Source organism: Coregonus clupeaformis, chromosome 13 (genome assembly GCF_020615455.1).
Source record: "Coregonus clupeaformis isolate EN_2021a chromosome 13, ASM2061545v1, whole genome shotgun sequence".
In the NCBI taxonomy this organism is placed as follows: Eukaryota; Metazoa; Chordata; class Actinopteri; order Salmoniformes; family Salmonidae; genus Coregonus; species Coregonus clupeaformis.
The window spans coordinates 44,456,407-44,472,584 of NC_059204.1; the positions used below are offsets into that span (position 1 = coordinate 44,456,407).

Genomic DNA, 16,178 nt, shown 5'->3' on the forward strand with positions numbered 1-16,178 from the left:
TGGCTGTTCATCCTATGGGGGTGGGGGGATCTAACAGGTAAGCAGCATCATTTTGAACTCTAACCCATAAACCCATCTTCATACATATTATTTAACCCCTGATAAGCTTGATTATCAGACACCTGACTGAAGTATGATGCAGCGCCAGCAAGGCCTTCAGAGTTAGGTTGCACTATATCTGGTACCACAGACTCATGACCACAACATACTTCCTTTACCCAAACAACATACTTCCTTTACCCAAACAGCCATTAGTCACCTGAGCAGAAATGCAACTTGTAAAGACTGGTGGTATATTTGTACTCTGGCTTCGACAGTTCCTTCCCCTGTGATCATTTTTGTTTTTATATTTATTTCATCGTGAACTTTGCTGTATAGTTCAGTGTAACTAGAATTCTATAGGAGGTAAATTATTCTTTTGTACACATGTAAATAAAGTGTGTGGATGTAAAGACTTAACAAACAAAAGGAGGAATCAGAACTGTTATGGATGTACTTGAAGTATTTCTTTAAAAAATATATGAAAAAAATATAAAAGCATAATATTTTACCTGCATGTTTGTCTTTTTAATAATTGACAAATGTATGTAATTGTCAGCTAGCTAATACTGCAAGGAGTAGGATAACATTTTCAATAGAATGATGGTACACCAAGGTTGCTTTTAGTGCTGGGTTTACATTACATTTGATCAATTCAGACTTCTGAAGCAGCTAACATTACTCATTTTAGGATCAGGTGTTAAATACCTGTAATATTCTAGTAATCTGAAGAGTAGAATGACTGACAAATGGCAAAGCACAGGACAGTATTTTATTGGAACCAATCAGCGAAGTGAAAACTAAGAGGTTAAAAGATTGCCTAACCAGCTACACTGGGCTTCAGTAGGTAATGCAGATGCAAGTTAAGGCGGAGCCTGATGGATCACTGCAGCTAAAGGTGGTTCATGGTTGCCACAGTGGCCATGGGCCTACCCATCAAGTATCAAAGCCATGCAGAAGGATCAAGGGAGCATGCCTTGGAAGTAAAGAAGATGGATGAAATTACGCAGCGGGACATTCATCTGCAGAAAGAAAGAAAAAAATAAGGTTGATAATTATAAGTCTGAGACGTTCCACACTTCTATCCAGAAATATTATCCAATTTAAACACACTTCACAAACAGATGGCATGTACCGTTTTTTGGGAAGATAGCGATGTTTTCAGGCCGAACGCCAGTGTCCAGGGAGAACTGCCTAAACTTCTGCAGTAGGTCAGGGCTCAGGTCTGTCCCACGGGCTGTAGACACAACACATGTAGTACATGGCAGACTAAATATACTATGAAGGATACAATATCATTTTGTAATATAAGATTTCGAACAAATGATGGGGAAAGGAATAGTGAAATAATGAGACTGAGTTATAGGATTTGACAGAGGAGTGGAAAGAATCTTACCATACAGGTTGGTGAGCACAGCTGAAACACCCTTGGTCTTGGTGTGAATAAGAGCATACTCGTCATACTTAACATCAACGACACGCATGTCATTTTCATTATTCCAGCCTAGAGAGTGACGAGAGGGAGATGAATTGACAATATCATACATAGGCCCATTAGTGCACTGTGTGTCTGTGTTTATAGGTTCTAGACTTACGCTCGCTCTTGTAGATGAATTTCCCCGGAAGGTTTGTCTTCTTGGCCAGGTGGTTCATTCTCCAGCAGGAGCCATCAGCGCTACAGAGACAATACAGTTCATACAGTATCAGCACATTGTCTAGGCGCTCGCTCTCTTACTTACTTCCGCCTAGCATATGCCATGTCCATGTCTCCATCAGCAGTTGGTGTCAGCATGGCGGTGCCCATCTTCATCTCGGCCCTGTGTTTGACGAACCACTGGGCATTAGTGGCAAATCCAATCACGTACCACTTTCCTGCCACCTGCAAAAACCAGCCCCGATTAGATTACATCACCTCATTCCTGTCTGCAGGGGTCACAGAAAGTTTAAACCTTAAAGAAGGGCTGCCTTTGAAAAGAAACAAATTCCTATGAAAATGGCCTATGTGGCATCAATATCAGTCAGAAACAGTTATTCTAGTGTCAAAATTGACTACAAAGCGTAAATAGGATAATTTTGGTAATAAAGTCAGTCTTGTCTAAAACAGAGTTTGGAACATCCATGCGTCACAACGGGTAAAGGAAGGTTGGGTTTTGATTTGAGGATGTCAATTTGCCCATTAACATGGAGGTGAACAGCTGCGGTGATTGTTCTCTATCTAATAGCATAGACAGTGCGACAGACCTGCTCAACAGCTCCGACTATTTACAAAAGACAACAATAACATCATTTTTTTACTTGAGAAATACTGCACTAAACACCTTAATGTAAAATTGCACAACTTAAACATCCTTGGCAAAAACTTCTAAATTAATTACAGATTCCTTGAGTTGTATAAAAATTTGAAGAAGTGAAATAGGCTGCAGTGTCTCATGGGGGACAAACATCATTAACCAAACGTGGAATCGGCCAGGAAACACACCTCCAAGACTAAAACTTGTTTTTCTAATGAGCAACAGAAAAACCCACGTGCCAATCGGCATGTTCAGTGGCTCTTTAAATCTGTGAGAGCTGATACTGAAATATTCCTGAATCATTCATGAATTAAAATCTCAATAACTATTGTCTCAATATGAACACCCAACAATGTGTCACTAGAAATCCCACATTTCTCTTCATCCCTTCCATTTGTATCTTGTTTTCATCACAGTTTTCTTTCTGTATTTTTTCTCCTACTTTCTTTTTTCTCCATAACAATTGCTAGTTTGGTCCACGTCATTAGATTTTTAATGTAACCCTGATTTCTTGTTCATCCCTCTCTTCAGTCTCTCTCTTACCCCTTGTAGATTGAAGTCTCCTTGGGGCATAACCTCAGCGGTGACAACCAAGGAGCAGAGCAGTGCTCCTAGTGCTCTCAGCATTATGGTCGTCATGGCTACAGCAGAGCAGGGTCAGTATCATTAATTATAAAGGACAGAATATAATATCTGTTTTTCTTTGCTGCCTCTCACTCCTATATATACTGTAGAGCATGGGCTTACATAAACACCCCCTCCCTCCCTCCCTCCCTCCCTCCCTCCCTCCCTCCCATACACACACAGACACACAAGCTGCTACCATCTCTATTTCCCGCCCCTTAGAAACACACACACACACAATACCCATGGGTGGAGATGGGGCTTGTCGTGGCTGTGACCTCCCACGAACCCTGGAGGTGGTGGGATGGGTTCAAACAGGAGCAACGTCAAGCAATATGTGTATGCGTGTGTGCATGTGAAAAGTGCTGAAAGATCTTGTAAGCATCAGCCCATCAATTTAGAAAATAAAATACCAGCAGCAAAAATAGACAGACAGTGATAAACAAAGCAGTATCTGCCCCTCCAGTGCTTTCTGTGGGCAGGAACTAGAGAATCAAATCTAACTGTCAGCATTTTAGATGGTAAACAGAGCTCCCTCTATCTCTCTTCGTGTGTGTGTGTGTGTGGTTTAATGTGAAATGTATCTATCAGTGTAAAACCTTGCTTTAGGGTGAAGAGCAAGCCTTCATGTAATGTTAGTTTCATATAATCTCAGCTCAACACAATTGTAAAGGTATAGTCAACTCAAAATACAATTGAACATGATTTTCCACATATATTTTGAGTGGTCTATGCCTTTAAATAATATACTGCTTCGGTCAAATAATCCTTACATAAGTTCTAAAAAACGATTTGCCAGTTGTTAATTTTCCACTCTTGGTAGTTGGAGGCGGTAGACTAACTGTGATGGAACAGACACACCTACAGCTCACATACTGTACCTTGTCAGTTGAAACAGTGGTCTTGAAACATATCATTATTCAATCCAATACTGAAAATTCTAACCAGATGCTCTCAGCATCTAATTACAATATTTGTGTGCTTATTTCAGGTGCACAAATAAAATCAAAACATGATTGAGGAGCTAAAATAGTTTATCAAAACATTATTTTATTAACAAAAAAGTTTAACATAAAGCTGCAACTTGAAATTGAATTGACATGTATTACATGCCAAAAAATTAAACCACAAGGGATTGTAGTCTACTGACTGAACAACCATGCATGCAAGTTTAGGTATTACTGTGTTATGTTCTATGGTATAGATCAGGGGTCTGCAACGTTTTCTAGCATGAGAGCTAATTAAATAAAATGAAACGAGCTACTCATTTTTTTCTAGCTTTCAAATAGGTACATTCTCCTCTCCCCTGCAACTTCCCCGGGTCCTTAGTGTACAAGAGAAAGTAGTGCACAATGTTTTCTGTCAATATACCTAGTAAAATAATGGTTAATTAAACAACTCTAAGGGGGCCCTATAAAATCTGTGATTTTTTCCCCCAAATTATGTTTTCTATTTTCCCAAATTATGTTTTCTCCATTTTATTTTTCCTGGTTTTAGATTTTTGGGGGTTTTCACTCTCAAAATTACAATTGTGTCACGACTTCCGCCGAGGCTGCCTCCCCTCCTTGTTCGGGCAGGTTTCGGCGTTCGTCGTCACCGGCTTACTAGCTACTGCCGCTCCCATTCTCATCACTCCACTTGTCTTGTCTTGTCAATCACACACACCTGGTGCTCATCCCCTAATTAGTCTGTGTATAAGTGTTCCCTCTGCCCCCTTGTCTTTGTGAGTGATTGCGCTATGTGGGAGGAGAGTAGCTTGGTTGAGATACTCTCTCATTTATTTAGCCAGGGTTGATTTTCCCCTGTGTCATTACATTTATTGTATTTTCTGAGACTGTGTTTGGTCAGGGAGGATTGTTTCCCCTGTACCTGTTTCGATTGCCGTTGTAGGCGCATTGTATGTCTGGAAGGAATAAATCTGCATCCGGTTATTTTACTCCTGCGCCTGACTCCGTCCATCATTCACCACAAATTGTTCATAGAGAAACAACAAAATCAGATATTCTGAGTCGATGTCACATCAGAAGACAATTTTTTTAGGTCTGGAGGAAAACGAACACATTTTGATTGAATTGCGCATCTGGCCCTTTAATTGCGCAATGTTCTGTCTAATGTGCTGGTCTAGGGATGGTTCTGTACTGCTGCTGCTCACATCATGGCAAAGTTAGCAAATAACAAATAATCGATACGAATGTACTTACTCATGATATACTTCTGCCAGGTAGGCTAAGCCTACTTTGCAGTTAACATTTAATTGAGAAGGTTTGGAGGAAAGTAGATCTGTCAACCAACAAGATGGTTATCACATCAACCGGCTACTATCAAATCAAATCAAATTTTATTGGTCACATACACATATTTAGTGTATTCCTACACTTGTGTTCCTAGCTCCAACAGTGCAGTAGTATCTAACAATTCACAACATTACACAAATCTAAAAGTAAAATAATAGAATTAAGAAATATATAAATATTAGGACGAGCAATGTTGGAGTGGCATTGACTAAAATACAGTAGAATAGAATACAGTACAGTTGAAGTCGGAAGTTTACATACACTTAGGTTGGAGTCATTAAAACTCGTTTTTCAACCACTACACACATTTCTTGTTAACAAACTATAGTTTTGGCAAGTCGGTTAGGACATCTACTTTGTGCATGACACAAGTAATTTTTACAACAATTGTTTACAGACAGATTATTTCACTTATAATTCACTGTATCACAATTCCAGTGGGTCAGAAGTTTACATACACTAAGTTGACTGTGCCTTGAAACCGCTTGGAAAATTCCAGAAAATGATGTCATGGCTTTAGAAGCTTCTGATAGGCTAATTGACATCATTTGAGTCAATTGGAGGTGTACCTGTGGATGTATTTCAAGGCCTACCTTCAAACTCAGTGCCGCTTTGCTTGACATCATGGGAAAATCAAAAGAAATCAGCCAAGACCTCAGAAAAAAAATTGTCGACCTCCACAAGTCTGGTTCATCCTTGGGAGCAATTTCCAATCGCCTGAAGGTACCATGTTCATCTGTACAAACAATAGTACGCAAGTATAAACATCATGGGACCACGCAGCCATCATACTGCTCAGGAAGGAGATGTGTTCTGTCTCCTAGAGATGAACGTACTTTGGTGCGAAAAGTGAAAATCAATCCCAGAACAACAGCAAAAGACCTTGTGAAGATGCTGGAGGAAACAGGTACAAAAGTATCTATATCCACAGTAAAACAAGTCCTATATCGACATAACCTAAAAGGCCGCTCAGCAAAGAAGAAGCCACTGCTCCAAAACCGCCATAAAAAAGCCAGACTACGGTTTGCAACTGCACATGGGGACAAAGATCTTACTTTTTGGAGAAATGTCCTCTGGTCTGATGAAACAAAAATAGAACTGTTTGGCTATAATGACCATCGTTATGTTTGGAGGAAAAAGGGGGCTGCTTGCAAGCCGAAGAACACCATCCCAACCGTGAAGCACGGGGGTGGCAGCATCATGCTGTGGGGGTGCTTTGCTGCAGGAGGGACTGGTGCACTTCACGAAATGAGGAAGGATTATGTGGATATATTGAAGTAACATCTCAAGACATCAGTCAGGAAGTTAAAGCTTGGTCGCAAATGGCTCTTCCAAATGGACAATGACCCCAAGCATACTTCCAAAGTTGTGGCACAATGGCTTAAGGAAAACAAAGTCAAGGTATTGGAGTGGCCATCACAAAGCCCTGACCTCAATCCTATAGAAAATTTGTGGGCAGAACTGAAAAAGCGTGTGCGAGCAAGGAGGCCTACAAACCTGACAGTTACACCAGCTCTGTCAGGAGGAATGGGCCAAAATTCACCCAATTTATTGTCGGAAGCTTGTGGAAGGCTACCCGAAACGTTTGACCTAAGTTAAACAATTTAAAGGCAATGCTACCAAATACTAATTGAGTGTATGTAAACTTCTGACCCACTGGGAATGTGATGAAAGAAATAAAAGCTGAAATAAATCATAATCTCTACTATTATTCTGACATTTCACATTCTTAAAATAAAGTGGTGATCCTAACTGACCTAAAACAGGGAATTTTTACTAGGATTAAATGTCAGGAATTGTGAAAAACTGAGTTTTAAATGTATTTGGCTAAGGTGTATGTAAACTTCAGACTTCAACTGTATATACATATGAGATGAGTAAAGCAGTATGTAAACATTATTAAAGTGACTAGTGTTCCATTATTAAAGTGGCCAGTGATTCCATGTCTATGTATATAGGGCAGCAGCCTCTAAGGTGCAGGGTTGAGTATACAGTGGGGCAAAAAAGTATTTAGTCAGCCACTATTTGTGCAAGTTCTCCCACTTAAACAGATGAGAGAGGCCTGTAATTTTCATCATAGGTACACGTCAACTATGAAAGACAAATTGAGGAAAAAAAATCCAGAAAATCACATTGTAGGATTTTTATGAATTTATTTGCAAATTATGGTGGAAAATAAGTATTTGGTCACCTACAAACAAGCAAGATTTCTGGCTCTCACAGACCTGTAACTTCTTCTTTAAGAGGCTCCTCTGTCCTCCACTCGTTACCTGTATTAATGGCATCTGTTTGAACTTGTTATCAGTATAAAAGACACCTGTCCACAACCTCAAACAGTCACACTCCAAACTCCACTGTGGCCAAGACCAAAGAGCTGACAAAGGACACCAGAAACAAAATTGTAGACCTGCACCAGGCTGGGAAGACTGAATCTGCAATAGGTAAGCAGCTTGGTTTGAAGAAATCAACTGTGGGAGCAATTATTAGGAAATGGAAGACATACAAGACCACTGATAATCTCCCTCGATCTGGGGCTCCACGCAAGATCTCACCCCGTAGGGTCAAAATGATCACAAGAACGGTGAGCAAAAATCCCAGAACCACACGGGGGGACCTAGTGAATGACCTGCAGAGAGCTGGGACCAAAGTAACAAAGCCTACCATCAGTAACACACTACGCCGCCAGGGACTCAAATCCTGCAGTGCAAGATGTGTCCGCCTGCTTAAGCCAGTAAATGTCCAGGCCTGTCTGAAGTTTGCTAGAGTGCATTTGGATGATCCAGAAGAGGATTGGGAGAATGTCATATGGTCAGATGAAACCAAAATAGAACTTTTTGGTAAAAACTCAACTCGTCGTGTTTGGAGGACAAAGAATGCTGAGTTGCATCCAAAGAACACCATACCTACTGTGAAGTATGGGGGTGGAAACATCATGCTTTGGGGCTGTTTTTTCTGCAAAGGGACCAGGACGACTAATCCGTGTAAAGGAACGAATGAATGGGGCCATGTATCGTGAGATTTTGAGTGAAAACCTCCTTCCATCAGCAAGGGCATTGAAGATGAAACGTGGCTGGGTCTTTCAGCATGACAATGATCCCAAACACACCGCCCGGGCAATGAAGGAGTGGCTTCGTAAGAAGCATTTCAAGGTCCTGGAGTGGCCTAGCCAGTCTCCTGATCTCAACCCCATAGAAAATCTTTGGAGGGAGTTGAAAGTCTGTGTTGCCCAGCGACAGCCCCAAAACATCACTGCTCTAGAGGAGATCTGCATGGAGGAATGGGCCAAAATACCAGCAACAGTGTGTGAAAACCTTGTGAAGACTTACAGAAAACGTTTGACCTGTGTCATTGCCAACAAAGGGTATATAACAAAGTATTGAGAAACTTTTGTTATTGACCAAATACTTATTTTCCACCATAATTTGCAAATAAATTCATAAAAAATCCTACAATGTGATTTTCTGGATTTTTTTTTCTCATTTTGTCTGTCATAGTTGACGTGTACCTATGATGAAAACTACAGGCCTCTCTCATCTTTTTAAGTGGGAGAACTTGCACAATTGGTGGCTGACTAAATACTTTTTTGCCCCACTGTACGGGTGGTAGCTGGCTAGTGATGGCTATTTAACAGTCTGATGGCCTTGAGATAGAAGCTGTTTTTCAGTCTCTCGGTCCCAGCTTTGATGCTGTACTGTACTGACTTCGCCTTCTGTATGATAGTGGGGTGAACAGGCCGTGGCTTGGGTGGTTGATGTCCTTGATGATCTTTTTGGCCTTCCTGTGACATTAGCATATTTATTGAGAAAGGCAACCTCTGCTGTACATCTACAGTATTGGCACTGTGTTTTTGAAGTAGAGAGAGGACAGAGATTACAAGTCTTTGTATCATTAGATTAGATGATAGAAGGTAGAATATAAAGTGCATTCAGAAAGTATTCAGACCCCTTGACTTTTTCCACATTTTGTTACGTTACAGCCTTATTCTAAAATGGATTAATGTTTTCTTCTTCTCATCAATCTACACAAAATACTTGATCATGACAAAGCAAAAACAGGTTTTTCGAATTTTTTGTTAACTTATTACAAATAAAAATCTGAAATATCACATTTACATAAGTATACAGACCCTTTACTGAGTACTTTGTTGAAGCACCTTTGGTAGCGATTACAGCTTCGAGCCTTCTTGGGTATGACGCTACAAGCTACAAGGCACATCTGTATTTGGGGAGTTTCTCCTATTCATCTCTGCAGATCCTCTAAAGCTCTGTCCGGTTGGATGGGGAGCGTCGCTGCACAGCTATTTTCAGGTCTCTCCAGAGATGTTCGATCGGATTCAAGTCCGGGCTCTGGCTGGGCCACTCAAGGTCATTCAGAGACTTGTCCCGAAGCCACTCCTGCTTTGTCTTGGCTGTATGCTTAGGGTCGTTGAAGGTGAACCTTCGCCCCAGTCTGAGGTCCTGAGCGCTCTGGAGCAGGTTTTCATCAAGGATCTCTCTGTACTTTGCTCCATTAATCTTTCCTTCGATCCTGCTAGTCTCCCAGTCCCTGTCGCTGAAAAACATCCCCAAAGCATGATGCTGCCACCACCATACTTCACCGTAGGGATGGTGCCAGATTTCCTCCAGACGTGACTCTTGGCATTCAGGCCAAAGAGTTCAATCTTGGTTTCATCAGACCAGAGAATCTTGTTTCTCTTAGTCTGTGTCCTTTAGGTGCCTTTTGGCAAACTCCAAGCGGGCTGTCATGTGCGTTTTACTGAGGAGTCTCTTCCGTCTGGCCACTCTACCATAAAGACCTGATTGGTGGAGTGCTGCAGAGATGGTTGTCCTTCTGGAAGTTTCTCCTATCTCCACAGAGGAACTCTGAAGCTCTGTTAGAGTGACCATCGGGTTCTTGGTCACCTCCCTGACCAGGGACCTTCTCCCCCGATTGCTCAGTTTGGCCAGGCGGCCAGCTCTAGGAAGATTCTTGGTGGTTCCAAACTTCTTCCATTTAAGAATGATGGAGGCCACTGTGTTCTTGGGGACCTTCAATGCTGCAGAAATGTTTTGGTACCCTTTCCCAGATCTGTGCCTCGACACAATCCTGTCTCGGAGCTCTACGGACAATTCCTTCGATCTCATGGCTTGGTTTTTGCTCTGACATGCACTGTCAACTGTGGGCCCTTATATAGACAGGTGTGTGCCTTTCCAAATCATGTCCAATCATTTGAATTTACCACAGGTGGACTCCAATCAAGTTGTAGAAACATCTCAAGGATGATCAATGGAAACAGGATGCACCTGAGCTCAATTTTGAGTCTCATAGCAAAGCGTCTGAATACTTGGCACTCGTGTTTAGTAAGACCAGAGCGGCACGGTTGCCGCCTCATAGACAGGGGGATTGTGCGATAGACCTCCAGATAGGAGCTGCGCTCCCGCGGAGCCATGTGTATCCTTTGTCACAGGAGGAGAAAAGGGCAATGGAGACTTACATTGCCGAGTCTCTGAGACAGGGATACATACGGCCTTCCACTTCTCCCGCGTCCTCAAGCTTCTTTTTTGTGAAGAAAAAGGATGGAGGTTTGCGTCCGTGTATTGATTACCGCGGTCTCAATCAGGTGACTGTGAAATATAGTTATCCACTCCCGCTGATTGCGACCATGACGGAGTCATTACACGGGGGCACGGTTCTTCACAAAATTGGACCTCAGGAGCGCATATAACTTGGTGCGCATTAGGGAGGGCGATGAGTGGAAGACAGCATTTAGTACTACCTCCGGCCATTACGAGTATCTCGTCATGCCATATGGGTTAATGAATGCTCCATCAGTCTTCCAATCGTTTGTAGATGAGATTTTCCGGGACATGCAGGCGCAGGGAGTAGTGGTGTACATAGATGATATTCTTGTGTACAGTTCTACTCGGGCCGAGCATGTAGCCCTGGTGCGCAGGGTATTGAGGAGACTGTTGGAGCATGACCTGTATGTCAAAGCCGAGAAATGTCTGTTCTTTCAGGAGTCAGTTTCCTTTTGGGTTACCAGTTGTCTGCGTCAGGGGTGAGAATGGAGGTGGACCGAGTGTCTGCCGTGCGTAATTGGCAAACCCCAACTACAGTTAAAGAGGTGCAGCGGTTCTTGGGTTTTGCAAATTACTACCGGAGGTTTATCCGGGGTTTTGGACAGGTGGCAGCTCCCATAACGCTCTCTTCTGAAGGGGGGTCGGTGCGCTTGCAGTGGTCGGGCTGAGGCGGACAGGGCTTTTGGGAGACTGAAGGACCTGTTTACCTCGGCTCCAGTGCTGGCGCACCCGGATCCCGCTTTACCCTTCCAAGTAGAGGTGGACGCGTCTGAGGCCGGTATCGGGGCAGTTCTTTCACAACGGTCCGGCACACCACCTAAGCTCCGCCCCTGTGCTTTTTATTCTAAGAAGCTCAGTCCGGCGGAGCGGAATTATGACGTAGGGGACAGGGAGCTGTTAGCCGTAGTACAGGCCCTAAAGGTGTGGAGGCATTGGCTTGAGGGGGCTCAACACCCTTTCCTCATTCTGACCGACCACCGTAACCTGGAATACATTCGGGCAGCTAGGAGACTGAATCCTCGCCAGGCTCGATGGACTATGTTTCTCGCCCGGTTTGTGTTCAAGATCACTTACATCCCTGGGTCCCAGAACGGGAAGGCAGATGCCCTGTCCCGGCGGTATGACACGGAGGAGAGGTGCGTGGAGCCCATTCCCATACTACCGGAGTCTTGTCTGGTGGCACCGGTGGTGTGGGAAGTCGATGCGGAGATCGAGCGGGCATTACGCACCGACCCTAGCCCTCCACAGTGTCCGGTGGGTCGGACGTACGTCCCGCTCGAGGTCCGGGATCGGCTGATTTATTGGGCTCACACGTCACCCTCCTCTGGACATCCAGGTATTGGCCGGACAGTGCACTGCCTTAGTACGAAGTACTGGTGGCCAACGTTAGCCAGGGATGTGAGGGTTTATGTCTCCTCCTGCTCAGTGTGTGCCCAGTGTAAGGCGCCCAGACACTTGCCCAGGGGTAAATTACAACCCCTGCCCGTTCCACAGCGACCCTGGTCTCACCTCTCGGTGGATTTTGTTACCGACCTTCCCTCCTCACAAGGGAATACCACCATACTGGTCGTTGTGGATCGGTTCTCGAAGGCCTGTCGTCTCCTTCCCATGCCGGGTCTTCCTACTGCCCTACAGACCGCTGAGGCTCTATTTACTCACGTCTTCCGGCATTACGGGTACCCGAGGATATAGTGTCCGATCGAGGCCCCCAGTTTACCTCCAGAGTCTGGAGAGCCTTTATGGAACGGTTGGGGGTCTCGGTGAGCCTTACCTCGGGTTACCACCCGGAGAGTAATGGGCAGGTCGAACGAGTCAACCAGGATGTGGGTAGGTTTCTGAGGTCATATTGTCAGGGCCGGCCGGAGGAGTGGGCGAGATATGTGCCCTGGGCCGAGATGGCACAGAACTCTCTCCGCCACTCCTCCACTAGACTAACCCCTTTCCAGTGTGTGTTAGGGTACCAGCCGGTTCTGGCACCTTGGCATGAGAGCCAGATCGAGGCCCCTGCTGTGGATGAGTGGGTGCGGCGCTCGGAGGAGACGTGGAACGCTGCACACGTCCATCTGCAGCGAGCCATCCGTCGACAGAAGACGAGCGCCGACCTACACCGCAGTGAGGGGCCAGTGTACGCACCTGGAGATCGAGTCTGGCTCTCAACCAGAAACCTGCCCCTCCGCCTGCCCTGCCGGAAGCTGGGTCGGCGGTTTGTGGGGCCTTTTAAAGTCCTGAGGAGATTGAACGAGGTGTGTTACAGGTTACAACTGCCCATTGATTACAAGAATATTAACCCCTGCGTTCCATGTGTCTCTCCTCAGGCCGGTGGTAGCTGGTCCACTCCAGGACTTTGAGATTGAGGAGACTCCTCCGCCCCCGTTGGACATCGAGGGGGCTCCGGCGTACACTGTTCGGACCATCCTGGATTCGAGACGCCGGATGGGGGTCTCCAATATCTCGTGGAGTGGGAGGGGTACGGTCCGGAGGAGCGGTGCTGGGTGCCGAGGAGGGACATTCTGGATCCGTCCCTGCTGACCGAATTCCATCGTGGTCATCCCTACGCGCCCTGCTCCGCGTCCTCCTGGTCGTCCCCGAGGCCGGGCGGCGCACGGCTGGAGCCGCGCGTCAAGGGGGGTACTGTCACGGTTTCGGCCGAGGCGGCCCCTCCTCCTTGTTCGGGCAGGTTTCGGCGGTCGTCGTCTCCGGAGTACTAGCTGCCACCGTTCTATGTTTCTTGTTTGATTGGTTTTGTCTGTTTGTCACACCTGTTTTGTGTTATGTCTCATTAAGCACCCTATTTAGTTCCTTGTTGTTAGTTAGGTGTTGTGTGTAATTGTTTCCTTGTCGTGTTGCTGCGCTACCTATTTTGGTGCGCTATTTAGTAGTTTGCCTCCTTGTTGTTTTAGGAGAGATTTACGCACATGTTTAGTGCGCCCGTTTGGTTACGCCTGTGCTCGCTTTTCTCGCCTCCGGGCTGTTCTTGGATTATTTTGTGTTGATCTACTAAAGACTTTGTTTGGACTTAACTTCTGCATCCTGCGCCTGATTCCACACCACACCTACCTACAGCAACTCTTGACAGTCATGCTGCATGTAGTGATCTATGTCATACTCACCAGATTCAGTCAGCAACAGACATGCCACCACCAGCATCACGATTAGCATTGATTTCATCCTAGTACTGTGATACTTTGCATACCTCCTGCTTATTCTGGTGACTTATATTCTAGTTCTGTTCCTTTTCTCCTCCCCTCACCCTCTACTTTTTATTGCCCTCATCAAACCCCCAAAGACAAAGGGATAACTACCAGTTTTCAGCTTTGTGTGTGTTTTGGTGAAATATGGTAATCACAGTTAAAACCTGCCATCAGTTAATCATATGCTGTCATTACAGGTTGTAATCACCTCTTACAATGGGTGTGGCCCTCTTTTGGGTTGCATTCAGCAGACACCCAATTGAGGGAAAATGTTTTTAGCAAAAAGAACAGACTTTACACCGCAATTGATGCTCGCCTTTCCTGTTGACAGAATTATATTTTAATGTCCAGAACCAACTCAAAGTCTGTTTCGATCTTAAATGCAGAAAATGTTTCAAACAATAGGCCTATAGGAGGTACAACCTGAGGTTTCTTCGATGAAGGAAAACTGCACCACGAGTGTCAGAATTCAAGCCTATTCCTCCAGCTGTGCCGATTTTAAAAGGAGACCACCCAGATTTGAGGCCTCGATTGGAAGACTGCACTGTATTTAACTGACATAATCTCTACCTGATATGTGGTACCATGCAATCATGAGAAACATGTCAGTCACTACTAGGGATTATGCAATAGGTGTACAGTAATTGTTGTGATAGAGATGGGGGAAATGTCATCACATTTTTTACATTTTAGTCATTTAGCAGATGCTCTTATCCAGAGCAAAACATTTTTTCATACTGGCCCCCAGGGGGAATCGAACCCACAACCCTTGGGTTGCAAACGCCATGCTCTACCAACTGAGCTACACGGGACGAATCACCTCCAAATATGCAAACTGAAATTGTATAAGAAGCACCCACACACACACACTTCACCTAATATTTTTTGGTTTTAGAAAAATAAAAGTCAGCTGTCAAATGTTTATTTACATTGTATTGTACCAAAATACATTTAGTTAAAGGTGTAGACGGCTTTTAGTACAGACAGACATTTACCAATGGAAGTATACAATACAGTATAGTACAATACAGTACAGGTGACCATAAGAAACAAGGGTACAGATGATCCAGAGCAGGCATGGCGGCTGGAGTATGGGGGTGGCATCCTCTGCAGGGAGTTACAGGTAATCAGAAGAAACCAATAGGGTCATGGTGAGCTTTGGAATTCTGGACACCATTCAGCTCCAGTTTCCCGCCAGCGTGGGGTAGTGTTTTATGGACGCACAGGTGCATAAATTCATCTCCACCAACATGGACCTATGAGAAAGGGAAGGATTAGGGTCCGATGAGTGATCCATAGGTGATGGAGAGACGGGACTCTCAAGGCTCATATGTACTGAGTAATGACCCGTTTGTTTAGTGTCTACAAAGCTCTTCCAGTACATGTTCACTCCCTATACATTTTTACATTTACATTACATTTACATTTACGTCATTTAGCAGACGCTCTTATCCAGAGCGATTTTTAACACAGCCTAATGCTTTGAAACCCATACAGGGGTTGTGAGGGTGTGGCAGGGAGTCACAGCTCTCACAGAGCTTGAAGACAAAATCAAGACTCAATGTAGTGCAGGGGTCTCCAAAAGGTTGATTACTAGCTACCAATAGCTCGCAGACCACCTATGAGTAGCTGGCCAAACAATTCTGAAAGGTACATGCAACCTTTTTGCCCGCACTGGCGACTGCAGACGGCTATATCGGTCCGCTAATACAGGACTAGTAAAGCCCCAGTGCACTACTTTTGTGAAAAATGATTTTTTTTCAAAAATATATTTGCATTATTTTCTTTAATATGGGATAATCAGATCATGATATTTTGCTCTTTCACACTGAGGCTTGGTGATGATCAAGGCCGGGAGTGTTGGAAAGATTTTTCAAATACTGAGGAACTATTATTCGCAATGGATGGCGCCGGAGGAGATGGCTGCTGTTTTACGGCCCCCTGACCAATTGTGCTATTGTGTGTGTTTTTTCGCATTATTTGTAAATTATTCTGTACATAATGTTTCTGCCACTGTCTCTTATGACCAAAAAGAGCTTCTGGATATCAAGACAACGATTACTCACCTCGTATTTGACGAAGATTTGTTCTTCAACGAGTCGGACACTAAGGAGTTTCTACAGACACCCTACAAGGCCCAAATCCCTGTCATTCGCATGAGACGTGGGTCGGGGTGCCTTG

The 16,178-nt window shown here is 44.4% G+C and overlaps 1 protein-coding gene across 1 annotated transcript; it reads right to left on the reverse strand.

The window, feature by feature from the left end:
* Positions 1-797: 797 nt before the first annotated feature.
* Positions 798-3,040, reverse strand: LOC121579565 (lipocalin). The gene is made up of 6 exons (XM_041894276.2): positions 2,874-3,040; positions 1,779-1,918; positions 1,635-1,714; positions 1,436-1,543; positions 1,175-1,276; positions 798-1,061 (listed from the first exon to the last, which is right to left on the reverse strand). Exons 1-6 carry the CDS (start codon positions 2,967-2,969, stop codon positions 1,042-1,044), a joined length of 546 nt encoding a protein of 181 aa, XP_041750210.1. The 5' UTR covers positions 2,970-3,040; the 3' UTR covers positions 798-1,041.
* Between the last annotated feature and the right edge of the window lie 13,138 nt (positions 3,041-16,178).

Excerpts from the sequence above, each read along its gene's own strand:
- LOC121579565 (XM_041894276.2), bottom strand. The coding sequence starts at position 2,969 with ATGACGACCATAATGCTGAGAGCACTAGGAGCACTGCTCTGCTCCTTG. Across the intron at positions 1,715-1,778 it reads ATGGCATATGCTAGGCGGAA|CGCTGATGGCTCCTGCTGGA; the intron begins GTAAGTAAGAGA and ends TTGTCTCTGTAG. Across the intron at positions 1,544-1,634 it reads ATTCATCTACAAGAGCGAGC|GCTGGAATAATGAAAATGAC; the intron begins GTAAGTCTAGAA and ends GTCACTCTCTAG.